This window comes from Bidens hawaiensis, unplaced genomic scaffold (assembly GCF_021521415.1).
Source record: "Bidens hawaiensis isolate Kalapana, Puna unplaced genomic scaffold, B.hawaiensis_p1.1 tig00016475_1, whole genome shotgun sequence".
Lineage (NCBI taxonomy): Eukaryota > Viridiplantae > Streptophyta > Magnoliopsida > Asterales > Asteraceae > Bidens > Bidens hawaiensis.
In genome coordinates, this window is record NW_027492515.1 from 254787 (window position 1) to 279539 (window position 24753).

Genomic DNA, 24753 nt, shown 5'->3' on the forward strand with positions numbered 1-24753 from the left:
AGTCATCGTTTGCTCGGCGTGGTTAGGATTTACTCAAAAAAGGTCAATTACCTTTTTTGATGACTGCAGTGAGGCTTTGCTTAAAGTCAAACAAGCTTTTCGGTGATCTGCCAGATAGGGATGGCAAAAAAAACCAAACCCGATGGGGAAAACCGAAACCCGCCCCGAACGGGGCGGGTTCGGGGACACTTAATCGGGGACGGGTCCGGGTTCGGGGTTTCCCCGTTTAAGTTAATCGGGTTCGGGGCGGGTATGGTATAGCCTGTACCCGCCCCGTATACCCGTTTAAAACCCGTTTAATTAAATATAATTTTTATATTTATATATAATATATTATTTATTATTTATTTTCCCAATAAGGCTGCCTAACCCATTTTCCCGTATACCCGTTTAAAACCAGTTTCCTACTTTCCCATTTGGCCATTTACCCTAACCCTAGAACAACCTCCCGCCCGCACGCCGCCGCGCATCTCTGATCTCACAGCCCGACTCGCCATTCTGCAGTCGCCGTTCCCCATTCTGCAGTCGCCGGACTCGCCATTCTGCAGTGAGTAGGCACAGCCCGTTCCCCATTCTGCAGTCGCCGCCGCGCATCTCGCCGGACTCGCCTGACTCGCCACCGCCGCGCATCTCCACAGCCCAGTGAGTAGTGGTTTCAAAATCTATTTTGATATATTTAGTTTCTGTTTTTGATAGATTCAAACTTTGTTTGATAGATTTAGTTTGATAGATTCAATCTATTTTTGATAGATTTAGTTTTGATAGATTCAAACTTTGTTTGATAGATTTAGTTAACAAGATTCTTGAACTGAATACATATATAGTTATTTGTTAACTGAGGTCAACACTCACTAACTCATTGTTCATTCTATTAGATCATTGACGGTTGTAAGTTATGCTTTGTGTATTGTATTAAGTGCATTGACTGTTGTGAAGCATGCTTGTGTATTGTATTAAGTGCATTGACTATTGCCAAACTATTGAATATGATTGTGACAATGGTATTGAGGTAATACATATATATATGGTTTATCGTTTACATTTTAATATGGTTTAACATTGATTCTTATATAGTTTCCAATTAATATGTTAATGTTTGATTATCATAGCAATCCGGCGTGACAAGTGTTTGAATGGTTGAATGGGTGCGGTATGGACGTGTAAGAAGGATCAATCATGAAGTTAATTTCCGTTGTGATGGGAGACATAAACATTTTTATGTATTAATAATGTCTTTTGTATGTGTAATGTGTTTGGATATTGAACTTTTTGTGTATTAATATTGTATTGTAATTTTGTATCATTTTCTTACAATCGGGTTTTAAACGGTGAACCCGACGGTTAAATGGGGATCCCCACGGGGAATTTAGCCCGTTTAAAAACCATTTATGCTAGACGGGTTCCCCGAATACCCGCGGTTTTCCCCGAATCCCCGATGGGGATTCCCCGTTTTGTCCCCGCGGGTTTTTAGACGGTTTTGGTAATGGGTTTTATAAACCGGGGCGGGTATGGGATTGGCATTCCCCGCCCCGAAACCGCCCCGTTGCCATCCCTACTGCCAGACAGTGATCTGCAGGGGTTAGTTTATCACGATATATCTATTCAAGGGTTATTATTGTCAATTAAATTATAACACCTTAGCTGCTGGTTTTCATTCACCATCATTACTGATATAAATATTTTGCAGTAATTATGTTGATCAACATATTAGTTCAAAGGACCAGATCACACTACAAGATACTATGGAGGGTGTTATTTATTCTACATCTAAATTTGGACTTGATGGTTGGTATCCGTCCATTAATAACAGATCTATTTATGTTTATTTGCATTTCTTATTCTTATAATTTTCTTTTATTTATAGAGATATTTGGTGATGGTGATGCATCTGGTTTGGATCTGCACGAGGTAAATGTCTGTCTTATTTGCAATTCTTATTCATATAACTTGCTGCTGCTGCTGGTGCGTCACATTCAGAGTATGTTACTGTAAATTATATCTCTCCTTTTGATATTCTATATTCATGTATTAACATACATATTATTGTCTCGTATTATTGTTGATTTGTTATTGTTTTTTGTTATTGTTAGTTGTTATTATTCTTATTCTTAGCAATATAAATTATTTACTACTTAGGATGCTCCTGCAATTAAAGTTATTCATGGCCAAATTAAATTTATTGTTTGACTACAATTAAAATTATTCAATTTACTAATTAAGATGCTTTGGTTAATGGTTAATGCTTAATTTTCTGTTACTAAATATACAAACTATATTTGTATTACTAATTATCCGTAGCCCAATGTCAATAGACAAAACATAAGCGCAGATCAAAACTAGCACATGTTCTAGCTACGAAACATACAAACTATATTTGTATTATTAATATTAACAACAGATATTAAAAAATGATATTTAGAATAACTATATTTAGGGTTGTTAATGCTTAATTTTATGCATTACTTATTTTTGGTAGTTCCCACAATCAAGCTCGGTATTTTGAGACGAAATTGTATTCTTTATTTATAAGGAATTATTTATAGGCTTATAATATATTTAATAACAAATTTTTTGTATATATTACTTAATTAAAAAGGAAGTTCCTAAAATTACGATGTTTAACAAAATCAAATATCTCTATAGGAAATTGAATAAGTTTAGCATACTGATCTAGGAACCGTTACGTGTTCATTCAGCAATGCTCCTAATTAAGGTGTGTGATATATACTTCAGATGAATCCAAGTTAAAAATTAAGAACATGAGGTGTGCTCTGTTATATGACAACCTCAACTTGTACGTTTATTTCTTTAATATTATGTTTTTGCTTGCACTACACGAGCTAATTTTTTAATGACACAATAGTGACCAATAGGATGATGGGTAAATATTATAATTTTTGAATATGTTTAAACAATATCTTTAAATATTATGACCAATACTCTCCGGTTATAAACGGTTGGGCGTTGAGATGAACTTGTGGTTAGCAATGTGTTTCTTGACTCAACACCGGGATGTGTGACTCGACATAGATGACATGAGTTACGAAAGTTAGCAATATATTATTGTCTCGTATTATTGCTGATTTCTTATTTTGTTATTGTTAGTTGTTATTATTCTTATTCTTAGCAATATAAATTATTTACTACTTAGGATACTTCTACAATTAAAGTTATTCATGGCCAAATTAAACTTATTGTTTGACTACAATTAAAATTATTCAATTTACAAATTAAATACTTAAATTTTCGATATACTATATTTAGGATGCTTAATGGTTAATGCTTAATGGTTAGTTTTCTGTTACTAAACATACAAACTATATTTGTACGATTAATTATCCGTAGCCCAATGTCATTAGACAAAACATAAGCGCAAAACAAAACTAGCACAAGTTCTAGCTACTAAACATACAAACTATATTTGTACTATTAATTGTATTATTAATATTAACAACAGATCAACTTCAACTACCTTAACTATATTTAGACCAACTATATTTAGGATAATTAATGGTTAATGCTTAATTTTCTGCATACTTAATTTTGGTAGTTCCCAAAATCAAGCTCCGTTTTTTGAGACGAAATTATATTCTTTATTTATATGGTATTTATTCATGGGTTTATATTATATTTAATTAATAACAAAATTTTTGTATTTACTATTTAATTAGAAAGGAGGTTCCTAAAATTACGATGTTTAACAAAATTAAACATCTCCATACGTACTATATAATATCTAATTGTATATGCATTCTCCATCCACATTCATATCAATCTTCTTCACTTGAAGCTTTTACCAAGTAAGTTTTTCAACTGTTATTTAATTTCTATATTTAAACATATTATTTCACTAAAGTCTTCTATCATTTAATTCAAACACAGATTACAATGGAGGTTCAAAACTTTACAATGTTGAACGAAATTGATGTTCTCAAAACATCTCCGTCAACAGTTAAGGTTAGAGTATTGAGAGTATGGAGCGTCAAGGATAACAAAAATGCCAATGAAGACTTCTTGATGGAAATGGTCCTCATAGATCAATCTGTAAGTTTTTTATGATTTTATATTTTCCTTTCTCTTTAAAAATTACTACTCTTTTCATGAATTATTTACACATGCTTCTGTTTTATTATATTATTATTTCATGACAAGAGAATAGAATGCAAGCTACGGTTTTCAAACCCGACATTTGTCGTTTCAAAAGGTTTTTGAACGAAAACTCTACTCTAACAATTATGAATCCCGGCATGGGTTTGAATACTTCCAACTATAGAGTAATTGATTGTCCAAACAAGTTGGTGTTGGGACCAAACACCCATGTCAATCTATGTGAAGACTTTGAAGGTCGTATGTGTGGTTTTAAAATAACGTCTTTTCAATCAATAATTAACAAAGAGATTCCTTTGAAGTCCACTATAGGTAAACACATAATTTTATATATAAATAATATATTTTTTATATCTTTGATAGATTTTTTTATTAATTATGCAAGTTTGTATCTCAACTAATATTTTTATTTGATTTTGGTAGATGTCATTGGTCATGTGGTTCACATCTTCAAAAGCAACTGGTCAAACTTTAAATACAAAAACAAACGTACCATGGAGATCTCCGATTTAAGGTAATACTATTGATACCTATTTAACATATCTTTAAAAATTGTAGTTTAACTTTTTGGTAGATATATTAAATTTTTAAAAATACTAAATTTCCAGAATAAATAACATATAAGACTGATATATGCAAATCCACTAATACATAACTTATTTATAACAGTGATACACTTTCATTTTACCTTCTTTCATTTTAACAATTGATATTACTTATCTTAGAAAATTGATAAGATGACTCAATTTATTTTTTTTCATTTGAATTCATGAAAGTTGTCTGATTATTTAAGATTTATATAAATTTACTTACGACTATTTTTATATACTTGACTTTACAAAGTAGGGATTAAAGGAATGCAGTTGAAATTTCAACGTTTAAAATGGTATTGGGTTTATGGGTTAAATGATTAGTTTGTTACTAAAAATAAACGTATCTTTACTCAACTTCCTTTAACAAAACATTTTTCTATATTAGTAAAACTTTAAAGGGTATATTTTGTTTTCTTTCTTAACTATGCGTCTTTAAATTTTAGCAATATATTTACGGTAATTGAGAGTTTTGATATATAGTGTGATGTTACATTATTCATATTTATTATCTACATCTTTATTTAATTACGGTATATGCGCATGGACAACTTTTAGATTGCATTGATGTAGTTAAAGGATTTTGGACATTGTAGTCACATAATTTATAACATGTTATATAATTAACATCTACATTTTTTCCAGTGGAAATTGTGTTTGTCTTACACTCTGGGATGATTATGCCTCACAATTGTCTAAATACGTCATTAATCATTTTGAGGAAAGCCAAGCAATTATTCTACTTCAATTTGGTAGAGTAAAATATTATACCGGTTTTAATAATAAAGGTAATTATATTAATTCTACTTTAATTCATTTATCTTCCAAAATTATCATCTTCAATATATTATGTCATTCTATAATCTTTAATTTTTTAGAGAAAGTTTATATATCCAATTCCTTTGGATCGGGTGTGAGTCGTATGTTTATCAATGACTACTTGTTTGAAATTGAGGAATACAAAAACAGGTATATAACAATTAGTGTCTATTTTTTATCCTAAATATTTTGTTTTTTATCCTAAATATTTTTGAATACGTTAATTTTATGTAATAACATAATTTATCATCTACAGATTGTTTGGATTGCTAAATGGAAATGATGTTAACATTTGCAGACCAATTCCAGTGAAGTTATTGTCATCTCTTGATGACGAGTTTTTGAAAACATCTTTCTATAATATTTGCGAGATTTGCACAATACTCGTGGTAAGTTAGTGGTTAAAAGTTTCGTGGCGTCTCCTATTTGTCTCTTATACCCTATTGTATAACGACTAATTATATTGTTACTTTTTTACAGCCAAAAAGTATCATTTTGCTCGGAACAATAAAAGCTATATGTCCAGATACAGATTGGTATTACATTGGGTGTAGCACTTCTAGTCGTAAACTAATTGTTAATGTTGTTGAAGGTGGCAACGCTTATGAATGTAAAAATACAAGATGCAACACATTAGGTGTTGTCCCTACACTTAGGTATAAGATAAAGATAAGGGTGTAAGATTCCACTGGAGTTGTTTCGTTGACCCTCTTTGATAGAGATGCTAAGTTGCTTATTAACAAACCAGCCAGTGATTTGATTGTTGTTGAAGATGAGGTTTGCGTTTATTTACTTGTGCAAATTATTTAATTAACATGTCTAATTTTCTTTCGTGTATCGTGTCTTCTCTTTTCGTCCGACATGTCTTTTAACTTTTTTGGTTTAATTTACTACAGAATGGGATTGCAAGGGGTGGATTTCCCATTGAGTTGAATAGTTTGTTAGAAAAGAAAATTTTCTTTCAAAGTTGACATTGCCGACTTCAACTTCAGAAATAATGTGGAAGACCTATGGGATTTCCAAGCTTACTGATGATCACGAAATTATTTCACAAATTGAGAAAAGGGTTTTGATTCCTCCGGTAATTATCTTAAATAATTAGAACATAATTATTTTGTATTATTTGTTTGTTATACTTTAAATTACAAATTTTGTATTATTTGTTTGTTATATTTTGTATTACTCAACTTCCTTTAACAAAACATTTTCTATATTAGTAAAACTTTAAAGGGTATATTCTGTTTTCTTTCTTAACTATGCGTCTTGAAATTTTAGCAATATATTTACGGTAATTAAGAGTTTTGATATGTAGTGTGATGTTACCTTATTCATATTTATCTACGTCTTTATTTAATTACGGTATATGCGCATGGACAACTTTTAGATTGCATTGATGTAGTTAAAGGATTTTGGACATTGTAGTCACATAAACCATTCAGACAATGAAATTACAAACATTGTTGACATCGAACTCTCTTTTACTTATGTTTAACTTCGTATTTTGAATGGTGTGATGGTAAGGTGTCGCCCTCTATCTTAAAGGTCTAAGGTAGAAATGTTGCAACTTTCAGATATAACTGGCTTATAAGAGGAGCATTTAGGAGTAGAGGTGGACAACAAAACCGGTTCCTGGAACCGGTTCGGTGGAACCGAACCGGAACCGAACCGGTTCCTACCCGTTTTTCGTAGGAACCGGTTCGGTTCCGTTTCAACCCGACGATCCGGGACCGGTTTGACATGTTTGGAGGTGGACCGGGTAGGAACCGGAACCGAACCGGAACCGGTTCTGGAACCGGTTCGACCGGAACCGGTTCGGAACCGGTTATAGCCGTTGGAGTGGTTCTAGCCGTTGGGAAACGGTTTTATGGCCGTTTTTTGACCGTTGGGGTCAAAAATGGCCGTTTTTTGGCTCCCCAAACACCCCACTACTAGTATAAATAGGTATTTGATGTAATGGGTTCATCACAACACTCAAAACGCAAACCCGAACGCAAAAAAATACAAAAAAACGCTATTACAACGTTCTGAGTTCTCTAATCTCTTGTTTTCTCTTCTTCTATATTCATATTTGTTGTTATGGCTGCCTCACAATCATCGGTTGGTCAAGGTTCCACCGCCGGACCAAGTTTCGTTCGTATTGTACCTCATAATCGTAATCAAGAGATTTGGTGCAATTGGGATTTGGTTGAATTGAGTGACCATTCATTGAAGGCTCGGTGCAAGTTTTGTGGGATTTATTTAAACCCACTTTCGAATTCAAATTTGAAGAAACACATCGAAAGACCGTATTGCAGGGCGTTGAAACAGAACGTCGAGTCGCAACAAACGCAAATGGATAGTGAAGGCGGAATATTTACATACCAAATTGATCGAGTTCAAGATCGTATGGCGAAGTTTGTGATTCAAGAAGCTTTGCCGTTTAGCCACTTCGACAACCCTCGCTTAACCGCCATGATTCGAGATACGCTTCAACCACAATACACTCACGTAAGTCGTCATACTCTTAAACGTTATTGTTTAAAATTGTGGAAGAAGGCCAAAGAGGTACTAATTGCATATTTTGAAAATATAAATATGGGAATAAACTTAACTACTGATGTTTGGTCGGCTCCACATGGTCTACCCGAATCTTATCTTTGTGTCACCGCTCATTGGGTAGACCCGTCATCGTGGGAAATGATGAAACGCACCATTGCTTTCGAACTCTTTGAGTATCCACATACGGGAGATAATTTGTTTGAAATTTTAGATTATGTTATAAAAACTTATAAACTAGAAAATAAAATATTTTCAATTGCATTTGATAACGCGTCGAATAATACATCGGCGGTTGATAAATTAAAATTGAAATATACGCCGATTTGCAATGGTGTATTTTTTCACTCAAGGTGTGTTGCACATATCATTAATTTAATCGTGCAAGACGGACTTGCTTCGGATGAGGTTACATCGGTTATAAACGATTTTAGAGTAATGCTACATGAAGTTTTTAAGAAAAGTAAAAAAAGACAAATGGATTATAGAAAATTTTGTAAAGATACGGGAAGAAAAGCTTTGGGAGCTAATTGGGATGTACCTCATCGATGGAATTCCACTTGCATAATGTTTCAAAGTGCTTTGAAACAAAGAGACACTTTACAAATGTTTCATTCTAGTCTTGCCGAGAATGATTTGGCAATCCCCTTTTCAAATGAGAAATGGGAAATTATCAATGACTTATCGACTTTTCTTGAAGTTTTTAAAACATCAACTACGAAACTATCGGGAACGTATTATCCGACAAGTCCCTTGGTTCTTTCGGAGTTATTTTTAATCGTTAACAATCTTAAAGAATTTGAAAATAAAAGTCCAATGTTTTCAAACATCATATTACCAATGAAGTTTAAATTAAAAAAATACTTTCTTGAATTGCCACCGATTTTTACTTGCGCCGCCGCTTTAAACCCAATGTTAAATGTTACGGGGGTAGAATGTGTGATAGACGAAATTTTTTCAGCCTTAGATATGCATGAAGTTGACCCAAACTTTTCAACAGAGGTACAAAATGATTTTAACTTGAATTTTAAATTTATGTATGACTTTTATATAAATAAATATGGGTCAAACATACACATGCCTACGCCGGGGGGGTCTTCATCAAGTTCAAGTGCTCCTAGAGTACGAGACCCCATGATTAGCCTTATGAACACCGTTCGCAACGTAACGGCTAAAAAACAAAGGGGTAACACCCCTTCAAGCGAACTAGGAAGGTATAGTGCATATGATTTCTCTACCGGTTTATCCGAAGAGGAATATGGCACTTTTGATGTTTTGGCTTGGTGGAAGGTAAAGGAAACCGAGTTTCCGATTCTTGCCACCATGGCCCGTGATTTACTAACCGCCCAAGCTTCTACGGTAGCTTCGGAATCTGCTTTTTCTCTTAGTGGCAGGGTAATATCGGTGAGAAGAACAAGACTGAATTCGGAGTCGGTGGAGATGTGCATTTGCTTGAAGGATCACTTGGACTCAATCGATCGTGTTCAACACGTAACCACTCTGGAAGACGAAACACCACTTGATGTTCGAGTGCACGACGAACAAGAAGGCGTTTCTACAAGTAATTCTGATGAATAAGTCGCCACTCAATAATTACGACGAACAAGAAGGCTTTTCTAGAAATAATATGTCACAACTTTATATTTATAAGTTTAATGTTTTGTTAGTTTGTTTTTGAATATTTTAAAACATGTAACCTTTTTTTTTTGAACTTCTTAAAGTAAATAAAATGAATTTTATGTTAATTGTTTTTTTTATTTAACATGTTATACAAATACGAATCGTATAACACCGCTCTTGATTATAATTCAGCATTTGACTTGCGTAAGCCAAAAGACTATAATACATAGCAAACTCAACAAATGTAACACGATACAGATTTAAGTTCACCATTACACGATACACGATACAGACTAATCAATTCAAACACGCTGACACTCATAGCATTAAGTTCAATATGTTGTTTACCATTGCTCTGTGGGTGAACAACAAAAGTAGCATGAGCCTCTTCAGAAATCAGAAGAACACAAATCATCACCTACACAAGCAGCGGAAACGAAAAACGAAAAAAAAAATAATATTTTACACTGTAACCGGTTGGAACCGGTTACAGTGTAAGAACCGGTTTAGGAACCGGTCAGAACCGGTTCCACCGGTTCCGGGTCCGAGGGTTGGGGAACCGGTTCGGTTCTCTAACCGGTTCGACCATGGAACCGGTTTAAACAGTGATGTTGACTAATGGAACCGGTTCTGAACCGGTTCCGGTTCCTTTGACCAACCCGATTTGATCACCTATATTTAGGAGTAGCTTCGTTGTTAAAAATACATTATTATTTTGAGGTTTTCTTAATTTTAATCATTGATTGTTTTTCAAGGATTCAAAATCGTTAATTTCTTCTTTATTAAATCTTTACTAATACTAAGTTTTAATAAGTGGATAAATTGTTAGTTCAAACAATCATATTTGGTCGTCTGCCACCAATTCTATCGGTTATCTACTATAATTTATTTTGTCGTTTTACATTGTTTTAGTTAACTATTTATTACACTTAACTTTAATATATATCTCTCTTTACTATTTTATGTCAAAAGCCAACAGTACATGATTTAAGACTACAATCATATATTCTTGTGTCTTCCTCTACAAACCGTCATTACATCTTACCCAAAATTTTAATATAACGGCTTTATGATATACCTTTTTGTGCATTTTTTTATTATTTTTGTTTGTATTTGCAGAGAAAATGTGTACAGCAGATGTAAACTCTCCTGCTTCCAAACAAAAAGAAAGACGATTAATTTTAGATGGCAAACGATCTGCTTCAAAGGATTTAACGAAAAATGCATCACAAAATTCATCTTCAAGTATTTGACTTTTCCCTATAAGTAATATTTATCTTTGATTTTTTCTGTTATTTTTAAACATATAAAAAACTTACAAGTATGTGAAAATATTAGTTAGGAAATATTTGGTTCAAATTTAATTGTTAGATATTTATTTAAAAACTATATCTTAATGTAAGTTTGAAGTTTTATACGAAAAAAATGGTTTGAGAGTTTATACTTAACTATTATTTTTGTCGTTGTCATAAGGTCGTATTATCAAATCTAACGTTAATGTTGCTGCAAACATGTCTAACACGTTGAGATATTCTTCTCGTGTTGTTAAGGACATTGCAGAGCCATCGTCAACCGTTCGTAAAAGGCAAAGAAAGTTAACCAGTATTGAACCTGTACGGATGTCTGATTTAAATGAACATGCTACAGTTTTTAGTGATGAGAACGTTGTAGGTGTTTTTAAAGGGATATCTTCAGGTAATTTTATATTTTTATATCAGTAAAATGAAGATTGAATTATATATATCTATATATATATAATAATATTGTATATCTATACTAAGTAACTTAAACTTCTCTTCCTTATAACTTTATGTAGAATATCTTGATCATGGTAATCAATCCGTTATGTGTCCAAGTTGCAATGCATTTTTGTGGAAAGCTGAAGTTAAGGGAGGGAAGAAGAGTAACGTTGATGGAGGTTTTTCTCCATGTTGTTATAATGGAAAAGTTGAACTTTCGGATGTTAGGCAACCTGATGAAAGTTATATTCAATTATTTCGTGGTCAAAGCGCAATGAGCAAGTATTTCTTGAAAAACATTAGACGTTTCAATTCAATGTTTTCGTTTACGTCTATGGGTGGAAAGATTGACAATTCTCTAAACAGAGGAAATGCTCCATATACGTTTAGACTTAGTGGTGAAAACTATCATTGTTTGGGAAGTCTTCTTCCATTAGATGGGCGTAAACCTCAGTTTGCTCAACTTTACATCTATGACACTGAAAACGAGATTTCAAATCGTCAAAGTGTTTTTAGGTATTAACAACAATACTAATCGACAATTTTTATTATCATATATATTTTTGTACAGTTTTTTAATATATGTATCGTTTTTTTTGTAGTGACACTAAAAAAATGGTCAATAATCAAGAAAATGATATAATTAATTATCTTAAGACGATGTTAGATTCACATAATCATTTGGTTCAAGCGTATCGAATGGTACGGGATTGTTTTCAACAAAACCCACAAATGGATTTAAAGTTGCGTATTATTGGAACAAGACAATATGATGCAAGGACTTATAATTTACCATCCGCTTCTGAAGTTGTTGCTTTAATCGTTGGCGATATTAGTGATGCTGTTGATAACAGAGATATAATTGTAACTAAAAAATGTGGTACATTAAAGTGTATAAGTGAACTTCACCCATCATATGTTCCTCTACAGTACCCGTTGTTCTATCCTTTTGGTGAGGATGGTTATCAGGTTAACATACTTCATAAAAATGTTACGTCTTCATCTACAGCCAAACGTAAGAAGGTTACAATGCGTGAGTTTTTTGCATATCGGATTCAAGATAGGCCAAATAAATTTTCAGTGACGTTAAATGGTAGGCGTTTGTTTCAGCAGATGTTAGTTGACGAATATACCATGATTGAGGCTCAAAGGTTACATTATATCCGCGCTAAACAACATGATCTTAGGTGTGATACGTACGAAAGTTTACGAGGTATTCAATCAACTGGAAATACTGATCTTTCTACAGTTGGTCAGTGTGACATCTGCCCCATCCGACCCGACCCAGGTACCCGTTTCTCTAATCCGATCTCTTTCTGTTATGATTTAATATTTATTTATACTTATATTTTACTTTTTAAAAATATATTTTTCTTCTTCCCGCCTCTTTCTCTCTCTCTTTCTTTCCGCCGTCCCGCCTTCTCTTTTCTCTCTTGTCGCCGTCCCGCCCTTAAGCCTTGAACCCCTCTCCTGTCCTTTGTTTCTTCCCGCCTAAGGATGTCTGCGCAGTTCCACGCGCCAGACTCCTTACAAGGAAGCCTGCGTGAAGACCATCTGTTGCTGCGATACGCGAGGCGAACTGTCCCCGCAGAGCGCTTAGAATTGTAGTTCTTCCCGCAGTGCGCAAAGGTTGGTTCTGTCTGCCTTCGCGCTCGAGCCTTCTCGCGCTTAACCCTTGAGTCTGTTTAATCCAGCCGTTTACTTTTGTGATGTCTTATCTTCTGTGCTGTTGACCTGACCTATCTTGTCTGAAAAGTTACTTTCGGCGCAGCATGCGCACCAACCCCTTGGTTGGTAGAAAAAGTGACTGACATTATCTTTTGAGATCTGCTTTTCCATGCTTTGACCAGTACCTTTATCTGACCCTCCCATGCCTGTTTACTGTTACCTGTCAGCCCTTTTTCCTGTTCCCCTGCTGCCATATCTTTCCATATCTTTTGCTTTTGGAACCTTTTTGCTTTTGTTATCTTTTGCTTGATCCTGTTAAAGATCTTTTCCCCTTTTCTAGGGATTGTGTTCCCTAGGGTTTCCCTATAAATAATAATGCTATTTTCTTAACACTACACACACAAATACTTATTATCTTTCTCTTCCTTTGCTCTCTGCCGTTGTCCTCAGTCGCCTCCTCTCTCTGCCTTCGTCTTCCCTCCTGTTCTGCCCTGCTTTTCCGGTAATATATATAATATATAATATATAATAATTTACTTATTAATTATGCTAGCTTATAATCAAGACTTAAAACCAATCGTTAAAACAATAATCTTTAATTATAGGTTAACTTGTGCTTGTTTAAAGTTGGTTCTTGCTTTATCTTTCACCGCACCGTTTATCAAGTGAGTAATCTCGTACCTAATCCCTTTTATTTCTAATGTTTTGGGATGTTCATGTGTTCGTACAAACTTGAGTCTTAAACTTGTTTATGAACTTTAGTCGCGCAGTATCCCATGTGTTGAGGACGTTTACTTGGCTGTTTATTTGTATGTGTGTATCATTAACCGCTTTGTTCGGCCTATTCCGAAGTTTTCATGGATCCATTAGATGAACACGGGAGACCTATCGTTTACGGTTTTCTTTGTTTACACTTGCACAGATGTTTTCTTGTTTTTGTGCTCATTTGGGAGCACGGATTGAACTATGAACTATGATCTATTTAGGCTTGATCACAATCTGATTACACCCTTGTTAAACACCAGACATACACGTGTTGCGCGCAGTGATTATTGTTATCTATTATCTATTAAACTTGATTTCTCACCAACACGCAAGTGTTTGACGTTTATTTTAACACATGTTCAGGTTTGCTGTAGCTACATTTGGAGCTTGTGGACACGTAGGACGTTTTTACTTTTGGACCTAGATTAAAATGTGTCAAGACAAGTTATTGTTGATCGAATATTTTGCCTTATAATATAATGATTTATGTTGATTTATGTTATCTTGTGTTTACGTTGCGCGTGCGCGAATGAATATATTTATTAAATATTGACACCCAATAGTGTCACGAGTAATGAAACAATATGTGGCGCCCCGATGTATAATCCGCCTTTGGTCGGGTGTTACAGATTGGTATCAGAGCTCGTTGACTTTAGGATAGGTGGTTAGACGTAACGGCCTAGAATACCTAAGAGTCCCCTCTCGCGCATGAGAGAAATCTCATGTTTGCGCGCTTATTGTTAATTACTCGTTATTTATAAATATGCTTGCGCAGACGCAGCGTATGGTTTTATGTTTTATTTCGCGATATTTCGATTTTTGCTGAATTTCGATTTTTATTAATTTTACTTACATATTCGTTTGTTGGAATTGAAAATCCGAAAAGTCATGGTGATACATGAATAGTTGATTTTCAAATTCCATTTACGATTATGTTCTGAGGTTGGAGACTTGAAAAGTCATGGTGATACATGAATTGTCAACCTCCAATACTCATTTTCTTGTATATTTTATATTGAGGATTGAAAAGTCATGGTGATACATGAATCGTCAATCTCCAATACTCGTTTACTCGTCATTTTAAATTGAGAATTCGGAAAGTCATGGTGATACATGAATTGTCGATTCTCGATTCGAATTTGTTATATGTATTAAGTTTGCATTCAAATTCATGTTTTACTTTAACTGTTGATGGTATCTAACCCCGCGAAACCAAGCTTTATAAGATTATACTTTGCGCTAAGATATTAACGAAAACTAAAACTTTTATAGAATGCCTCCGCTATCAGCTCGTTATCAAAGGAGAGAAGCCTTGCGCAGGCGTAGACAGCAACGTTCCCAGGAAATGGCCGCCGCAATAGCCCAAGCTTTGAGCCAAAACAATACCAACCCCTCCGGATACAATATTAAATCCTTCAATGCGGGTAACCCTCCGAAATTCACAGGGCTTGAAGGAGCCACCGTGATGCTCCAATGGCTCGAGAAAATTGAAAACACTTTCCTCCATACCCAATGCCCTCCAGACCGACGAACCTTATATGCCTCTAGTGTCCTGGAATCAAGGGCGCTTACTTGGTGGAACGGAGTAGCTCATGCGCGTGGCGCAGAGGGTGCTTCTAGCATGCTTTGGGAGGAATTCAAGGAAATCTTGACGCGAGAGTTCTGCCCTCCCAACGAAGTAAAGCACCTGGAGGAAGAATTTTGGAATCTTAAACAATACAGTGGTGAAGCGCGCGAGTACGCGACGCGCTTCCATGAACTAAGTTTGCTTGTCCCTCACCTAGTTACCCCTTCCCGCCGAGCTATCGAGAAGTTCCTTGGGGGTCTCCCCATGGAAATTCAAGATTCTGTATGGGCCAGGAACCCACTAACCCTCTCTGACGCCATCGAGTTGGCCGCTGTGCTCAGCGACAACCATGTCAGAGCAGGAACCCTGTTCCTGCGAGGAACTGAGAAGACCAAACCCACTAAGACTGCCCCTGAACCAACAGAAACCAAACCAGAATCCTCAAACCATAACAACCCGAAGCGTAGGCGCAGACAAGTTTACGCGCTTATCAGCCCGCCCATTGTCCAGCAACCCACCTACCAACCCCCAGTTTACGCGCCTACCCCACTGTCAGCCTACCCAACACCTGCAGTCCACAACTATGCCTTAACCAATCCCGCACTCCCTGCCCCGCCAACTAAGAAACCCTACACAGGAAACCAACCCTTCTGCCCAACCTGTAGATTTCACCACCCAACCCAAACCCCGTGTCGACAATGTAACCGATGTGGCCGCGTTGGTCACTCTGCCGAGTTCTGTAGAGTCCCTCCCGCCAACCCAATCGCACAAACACCACCAACCTACCCGCAAAACCCTCAACCAACTTACCCTAATCCACGACCCAGGTCGTGCTTTAACTGCGGTGATCCCAGTCATTTCCGGAACGCGTGCCCGAGACTACAAGTGCAAATCACACAAGCAAATCCGGTTAACCAAATTTCCAACCAAGTGACGCACGGACGAGCTTTTAACATAACCGCGCACCAAGCGCAAGCGAATAATGACGTAGTTAATGGTACATTTTTGCTTAACGGACAATATGCATCTGTACTTTTTGATACTGGCGCCGATAGAAGTTTTATTTCTCGCACGTTTGAGCAGAAGCTTGCGCGACCGCGCGATAACTTAAAAGAAAATTTTTCAGTTGAATTGGCTAATGGTGAAACTGTTTTAATTAACTCCGTGATTAAGGATTGCACGCTTAACCTTAATGAAAACGATTTTCTAATCGACCTCATCCCCATGCCTCTTGGAAGTTTTGATGTTATTATTGGCATGGACTGGCTCTCGAAGAATCGCGCCGAAGTTATTTGCGCCAAGAAGTTGATTCGCATTCCTCGAGAAAACGGTGATCTTCACATCTACGGCGAGAAACCCTCCAGTGGTCTTAAGCTTATGTCTTGCGCCGAAGCCCAAAGACTCATGCGGAAGAAGTGTATTGCATTTTTAGCCCATGTGGTTAAACCCGATGAAGGAAAGAAGAAACTTCGCGAAATCCCTATTGTGCGTGACTTCCCTGAAGTTTTTCCCGATGATCTTCCTGGTATCCCTCCCGCTCGTGAAGTCGAGTTTCGTGTTGATCTTGTCCCTGGTGCTTCCCCCGTAGCCAAATCTCCTTATCGTCTTGCACCCGCTGAAATGCAAGAATTGGCAAGTCAACTTCAAGAGTTGACCGCTAAAGGATTCATTCGCCCTAGCTCTTCGCCCTGGGGTGCTCCGGTGTTGTTCGTTAAAAAGAAAGATGGTACGTTTCGCATGTGTATCGATTACCGCGAGTTGAACAAACTCACCATTAAGAACCGGTTTCCCTTACCGCGCATTGACGACCTCTTTGATCAACTCCAAGGTGCCTCTTGTTTCTCCAAGATCGATCTCCGCTCTGGCTATCACCAGTTGCGCATCCGCGATGAAGATATTCCCAAGACTGCTTTTCGAACCCGCTATGGCCATTTTGAATTCTTGGTCATGTCCTTCGGTTTAACCAACGCACCCGCCGTTTTCATGGATTTAATGAATCGGGTGTGTAGGCCTTTCTTGGATAAATTCGTGATTGTGTTTATCGATGATGTTCTGATTTATTCCAAAACCAAGACCGAGCATGAGCAACATCTTCGGTTGGTGTTGCAAAAGCTTAGAGCCGAGCAGCTCTTTGCCAAGCTCTCCAAGTGTGAATTCTGGTCTGATGAAGTACAGTTCCTTGGCCATATTGTGAACAAGATGGGTATTCATGTCGACCCATCCAAAATTGAAGCAATCAAGAACTGGATTACACCGACCACTCCTACCGAAATCCGTTCCTTCTTGGGCTTAGCTGGTTACTACCGGAGATTTATTTCGAACTTCTCAAAGATCGCATTGCCTTTAACCGCTCTGACGCACAAAGGTAAACCGTATATTTGGGGCTCGAAGCAAGAAGAAGCCTTTCTAACGCTCAAGCGTTTGTTGTGTGAAGCTCCTGTCCTTGCGCTACCTGAGGGTAATGAAGATTTTGTCGTGTATTGCGATGCTTCCAACCAAGGTCTCGGTTGTGTTCTTATGCAACGAGGCAAGGTTATCGCTTACGCATCAAGGCAACTCAAGGTTCATGAAAAGAATTATACAACTCACGACCTCGAACTAGGCGCAGTGGTATTTGCCTTGAAGATCTGGAGACACTACCTTTATGGTACTAAGTGTATCCTCTACACCGACCATAAAAGCCTTCAGCACATTTTTGATCAAAAGGAACTTAACATGAGACAACGCCGATGGAACGAACTCATCAGCGATTACGATTGTGAGATCCGGTATCATCCTGGTAAGGCTAATGTGGTAGCCGATGCGCTCAGCCGAAAACCCTGCCAGCTTAACTGTATCTTGCCGCGCACCCAGCTTCACTTCGCGCCGATTCAAAGCAACCTTGAATCACGCATTCGTGACGCGCAGCGCGCATCCATCAGCAATGGTAACCTTCGCGCCGAGTTAGCGTGTGGCGCGGAAGCACATTTTGTCCCTAATCTGAGTGGAATTCTCTGCTATCTCAATCGCATATGGATTCCCTTTGATGAGAATCTTCGCGCTGATATCCTGAGTGAAGCGCATAAATCTCGGTATTCTATTCATCCCGGCGCTGATAAGATGTACAAGGATTTGCGCATTACTTATTGGTGGCCCGGTATGAAAAAGGATATTGCTGTGTTCGTAGCTAAATGCCTGACTTGTTCTAAGGTAAAAGCTGAACATCAACGCCCATCTGGTTTGCTCGAACAACCAGAAATTCCTACATGGAAATGGGAATGTATAGCAATGGACTTTATTACAAAGTTACCTTTGACAACAAGCAAACATGATAGCATTTGGGTAATAGTGGACCGTTTGACTAAGTCTGCCCACTTTCTGCCCATTCGTGAAACCTACCGTGTTGAACAACTTGCACATCTATATGTCAAGGAAATTGTCTGCCGTCATGGTACTCCCTTGAGCATCATATCCGATCGTGATGGCCGTTTTATATCTCGCTTTTGGAAATCTCTCCAATCTGCGCTAGGAACTCGCTTGGACATGAGTACTGCATATCATCCTCAGACTGACGGACAGTCTGAGCGAACCATTCAAACCCTTGAGGATATGCTCCGATCTTGTGTTCTTGATTTTGGAGGTAATTGGGATTCGCACCTGCCTTTGACCGAGTTCTCTTATAATAACAGCTATCATTCCAGTATCGGTATGGCCCCATTTGAAGCACTTTACGGTCGTAAGTGCCGCTCCCCGATTTGTTGGAGCGAAGTGGGAGAAGTACAAATCACAGGACCCGAACTAGTTCAAGAGACAACCGATAAAATCGCCAAGATCCGTGATCATCTGCTGACTGCCAGAAGCCGACAGAAGAGTTACGCAGATCGTAGGCGGAAGCCTCTCGAATTTCAAGTTGGTGATCTTGTTCTCCTCAAAGTGTCGCCCTGGAAGGGTGTTGTCCGCTTTGGGAAGAAAGGTAAGTTTGCTCCTCGTTATGTTGGTCCATTCAAGATTCTCGTGCGTGTGGGAAAAGTTGCCTACAAACTAGACCTGCCGCCCGCGCTCAGCAATGTGCATCCAACGTTCCATGTATCCAATCTCAAGAAGTGTTTAGCCGACGAGAACCTTCACATTCCACTTGATGAAGTTCAAGTTGACGAATCCATGCATTTTGTTGAGAAGCCTGTTGAGATTATGGATCGCGAGGTTAAGCAAACCAAGCGCAGTCGCATCCCTATCGTGAAAGTTCGCTGGGAGTCCAAGCGCGGAGCCGAGTTTACATGGGAAAGGGAAGATCAAATGAAGATCAAGTACCCGCACCTGTTCTCTGCGCAACCTACTTCGAGATAAATTTCGGGACGAAATTTCTTAAAGTAGGGGAGACTGTGACATCTGCCCCATCCGACCCGACCCAGGTACCCGTTTCTCTAATCCGATCTCTTTCTGTTATGATTTAATATTTATTTATACTTATATTTTACTTTTTAAAAATATATTTTTCTTCTTCCCGCCTCTTTCTCTCTCTCTTTCTTTCCGCCGTCCCGCCTTCTCTTTTCTCTCTTGTCGCCGTCCCGCCCTTAAGCCTTGAACCCCTCTCCTGTCCTTTGTTTCTTCCCGCCTAAGGATGTCTGCGCAGTTCCACGGGCCAGACTCCTTACAAGGAAGCCTGCGTGAAGACCATCTGTTGCTGCGATACGCGAGGCGAACTGTCCCCGCAGAGCGCTTAGAATTGTAGTTCTTCCCGCAGTGCGCAAAGGTTGGTTCTGTCTGCCTTCGCGCTCGAGCCTTCTCGCGCTTAACCCTTGAGTCTGTTTAATCCAGCCGTTTACTTTTGTGATGTCTTATCTTCTGTGCTGTTGACCTGACCTATCTTGTCTGAAAAGTTACTTTCGGCGCAGCATGCGCACCAACCCCTTGGTTGGCAGAAAAAGTGACTGACATTATCTTTTGAGATCTGCTTTTCCATGCTTTGACCAGTACCTTTATCTGACCCTCCCATGCCTGTTTACTGTTACCTGTCAGCCCTTTTTCCTGTTCCCCTGCTGCCATATCTTTCCATATCTTTTGCTTTTGGAACCTTTTTGCTTTTGTTATCTTTTGCTTGATCCTGTTAAAGATCTTTTCCCCTTTTCTAGGGATTGTGTTCCCTAGGGTTTCCCTATAAATAATAATGCTATTTTCTTAACACTACACACACAAATACTTATTATCTTTCTCTTCCTTTGCTCTCTGTCGTTGTCCTCAGTCGCCTCCTCTCTCTGCCTTCGTCTTCCCTCCTGTTCTGCCCTGCTTTTCCGGTAATATATATAATATATAATATATAATAATTTACTTATTAATTATGCTAGCTTATAATCAAGACTTAAAACCAATCGTTAAAACAATAATCTTTAATTATAGGTTAACTTGTGCTTGTTTAAAGTTGGTTCTTGCTTTATCTTTCACCGCACCGTTTATCAAGTGAGTAATCTCGTACCTAATCCCTTTTATTTCTAATGTTTTGGGATGTTCATGTGTTCGTACAAACTTGAGTCTTAAACTTGTTTATGAACTTTAGTCGCGCAATATCCCATGTGTTGAGGACGTTTACTTGGCTGTTTATTTGTATGTGTGTATCATTAACCGCTTTGTTCGGCCTATTCCGAAGTTTTCATGGATCCATTAGATGAACACGGGAGACCTATCGTTTACGGTTTTCTTTGTTTACACTTGCACAGATGTTTTCTTGTTTTTGTGCTCATTTGGGAGCACGGATTGAACTATGAACTATGATCTATTTAGGCTTGATCACAATCTGATTACACCTTTGTTAAACACCAGACATACACGTGTTGCGCGCAGTGATTATTGTTATCTATTATCTATTAAACTTGATTTCTCACCAACACGCAAGTGTTTGACGTTTATTTTAACACATGTTCAGGTTTGCTGTAGCTACATTTGGAGCTTGTGGACACGTAGGACGTTTTTACTTTTGGACCTAGATTAAAATGTGTCAAGACAAGTTATTGTTGATCGAATATTTTGCCTTATAATATAATGATTTATGTTGCTTTATGTTATCTTGTGTTTACGTTGCGCGTGCGCGAATGAATATATTTATTAAATATTGACACCCAATAGTGTCACGAGTAATGAAACAATATGTGGCGCCCCGATGTATAATCCGCCTTTGGTCGGGGTGTTACAGTCAGCGTGTTGTTCTACCTTCCTCATTTACCGGGGGAGCACGATATATGATGCAAAATTATCTAGATGCTATGACCCTTTGTAGATGGTATGACTATCCAGATTTTTTCATAACTATAACATGTAATCCCAATTGGCCAGAAGTGAAAAGGTTTCTTAAAGATACTACCTTAAAATCGAAGGATAGACCTGATATATTATGCAGACTTTTTAAGCTCAAGCTTGATTCAATGATTAAAGAGTTGAAGGAAAAGTCTTTGTTTGGAAAGGTTCAAGCAGGTAACATCTTTTTATCTTATGACTATTAAATATTAAAAAGGTCATTGTTTAATAGTTTTTTTTCCTTTTTTTTTGCAGTTGTTTACACGATTGAATTTCAGAAAAGAGGGTACCTCAGGCGCATATTTGCATGTTTATGCATGCAGAAAGCAAGATTCATAATCCACAACTGATAGATAATTTTATCTCTGCTGAAATTCCAAACAAGAACAAGAACACTAACCCTAAATGCACCTGCATGGTTAATAAAAGATGTTCCAAGAATTTTCCAAAAAAGATTTCAAAATGAAACAACTATCAATTCCGAAGGCTTTCCTGTCTACAAAAGAAGAGATAATGGAGAATATGTTGTTAAGTCAGATATAAATTTAGATAATAGAAGTGTTGTTCCCTGTAACAAGACTCTACTAAAAAATTTTTAAGCCCATATAAACGTCGAGTGGTGCAATCAAGATGGGTCAATCAAGTATTTGTTTAAATACATTAATAAGGGTCCAGATCGAGTGACAATTTCGCTTGTACAAAATAAAAATTATGATAACCAAGATCCAAATTTGGATGAAATTAAAGCATTTTATGACTGCAGATATGTTTGGCATGCGAAGCCACATGGAGAATATTTGCATTTGATGTGCATTATAGGCTTCCGTCAGTTATGAGGCTCACTTTTCATTTACCTGGTGAACACCAAGTAATATATGGTGCTGATGATGATATTGAAGATGTACTTAACAAAACCACTAATGCGTATTCATTGTTTACTAGTTGGTTTGAGTGTAATAAGAAGTATGAGTCTGCGAGCCATCTCACTTACTCTGAGTTTCCAACAAAGTTTGTATGAAAAAAAAAACCAACGTAAATGGGAATTGCGAAAAAAGAGGTTTGCAATAGGTAGAGTTCATGATGTTCCACCCGCGTTCAATGAAGCTTACTACCTAAGAATTCTATTAAATAAGGTTAAAGGTCCTAAATGTTTTGAAGACATTCGAACAGTTGATGGAGTTGTTTGTGATACTTTTAGAGAGGCATGATACAAGAGGCCTTTTAGATGACGACAAAGAGTATATAGAAGCCATTCAAGAAGCAAGTTATACCTCCACCGGTTATTATCTTCGACATTTATTTGCTACAATGTTGATTACATACAGTTTATCTAGACCTTATTTTGTTTCGGAAAGCACATGGCAACTTTTACTTGACGGCATTCTATACAAACAACAAAATGATCAAAATAATTCGGGTACGATTTATAAAATTTTAATCCATTTTCTTACTGCATAATTATTTCTTTTAAACAATTTTTGTTTATACTTTTTTTGAATACATAATGTTATTTTATTGTGCAGAGTCGAGTCTTAACGAAGAACAACTAAAGAACCTAGCATTGCTTGAAATTGAAATTTTTTTAGTTTCTAATAACTCAACTCTCAGAAAGTATAAGGAGATGCCTTTTCCAGACAAGGATTCTATTTCTAGAGCAACTAATCCATTGATGGTTGAAGAACTTTCTTATGATACCGAAACCATGTCTAACGAATTTAATCATCTTTTTAATTCGTTAACAGATGAACAACAAGTTGTTTTTAATGAAATAATGAATTCATTGGTTGCTAAAAGAGGTGGTGTATTTTTTGTTTATGGCTATGGTGGTACAGGCAAAACGTATTTATGGAAAACCTTATCTGCTTCCATAAGGTCTAAGAGAGAAGTTGTATTGAACGTTGCTTACAGCGGAATCGCTTCTTTGTTATTGGAGGGTGGTAGAACAACCCACTCAAGATTTCTCATTCCGATTAATCTAACTGAAGATTCTCAATGTCCGGTATTATTTATCATACACTATATCTCCTCATGCGAATCTTATTCACACCTTTTGTTTTTTCCTATTGACTTAACAAAAATGTCCATTTAGAAATATTATAAGTATATTTTGTTCTTAATATTCAATTTCATATGTTTGAATTTCAATTTTAATATACATTCGTTGCATTAATCATGTTTATAATTCTTTTTCCAAATTAGGTTAAGGGAAATACAGACGTGTATGAAATATTGAAAAAGACAACCTTAGTTATTTGGGATGAAGAGCCCATGATTCATAAGCACGCATTTGAAGCACTGGACAGGACGTTAAAAGATGTTATGGCAGGTGATCCCGCAAATACTTTAGAAGCATTATTTAGAGGTAAGGTGGTTGTTTTTGGTGGTGATTTCCGACAGATTTTGCTCGTTGTTACAAATGGTACTAGAAGTGAATTTGTAAATGCTTCTATAAATTCTTTGTACATTTGGTCAAAATGTAAACTACTTAAACTTACAAAGAACATGAGGCTTACAGTTGGATGTGGATCCTCAAATCTTGAAGAGATCAAAGAGTTTGCTGATTGGCTATTGGATATAGGTGAAGGGAACGTTGGTGGTCCAAATGATGGAGAGTCAATTGTTAAGATTCCAAATGATCTTCTAATTTTGAATTCATTAGATCCAATTGGTGATTTAATTCAGTTTGTATATCCTAACATGTTAGACAGATTCAACAAAGTTACTTACTTTCAAGATCGGGCACTATTGGCACCTTTAAATGAGGTTGTTCAGGTAATTAATGAGCGTATGTTAGCACTGTTTCTTGGTGATGAAGTCGAGTATCTAAGTTTCGATAGTTTAGATCAAGCTGAAACTGTTTCTGATAATGTCGACCCCCCAATTGTACTCTTCTGATTTTCTAAATGGGATAAAGACGTCTGGAATGCCAAATCATAATTCGGTTCTTAAAGTTGGTGTCCCAATTATGTTACTATGGAATATTAATCATAAAAAGGGATTGTGCAACGGTACACGCCAACAAGTCGTTAGTCTCGGTAGACGTGTCATTGAAACTAAAGTTGTTTCTGGTACTCAT

General features: G+C 37.0%; 1 protein-coding gene across 1 annotated transcript; it reads left to right on the forward strand.

The window, feature by feature from the left end:
- The first annotated feature begins 3888 nt into the window (after positions 1 to 3888).
- Positions 3889 to 24572, forward strand: LOC143551635 (uncharacterized). Its single transcript, XM_077042027.1, has 19 exons — positions 3889 to 4044; positions 4153 to 4204; positions 4531 to 4621; positions 5343 to 5485; positions 5576 to 5666; positions 5773 to 5905; positions 5997 to 6172; positions 6236 to 6293; positions 6413 to 6452; positions 10791 to 10916; positions 11145 to 11366; positions 11488 to 11926; positions 12013 to 12662; positions 21717 to 21854; positions 21956 to 22095; positions 22441 to 22689; positions 22836 to 23094; positions 23201 to 23676; positions 23877 to 24572. Exons 1-19 carry the CDS (start codon positions 3889 to 3891, stop codon positions 24570 to 24572), a joined length of 4335 nt encoding a protein of 1444 aa, XP_076898142.1.
- Positions 24573 to 24753: the final 181 nt, after the last annotated feature.

Coding starts and splice junctions, on each gene's coding strand:
- LOC143551635 (XM_077042027.1), top strand. CDS start 3,889: ATGGAGGTTCAAAACTTTACAATGTTGAACGAAATTGATGTTCTCAAA. Junction 21,855..21,955: donor GTTTGGAAAGGTTCAAGCAG/GTAACATCTTTT, acceptor ATTGAATTTCAG/AAAAGAGGGTACCTCAGGCG. Junction 23,677..23,876: donor CTGAAGATTCTCAATGTCCG/GTATTATTTATC, acceptor TTTCCAAATTAG/GTTAAGGGAAATACAGACGT.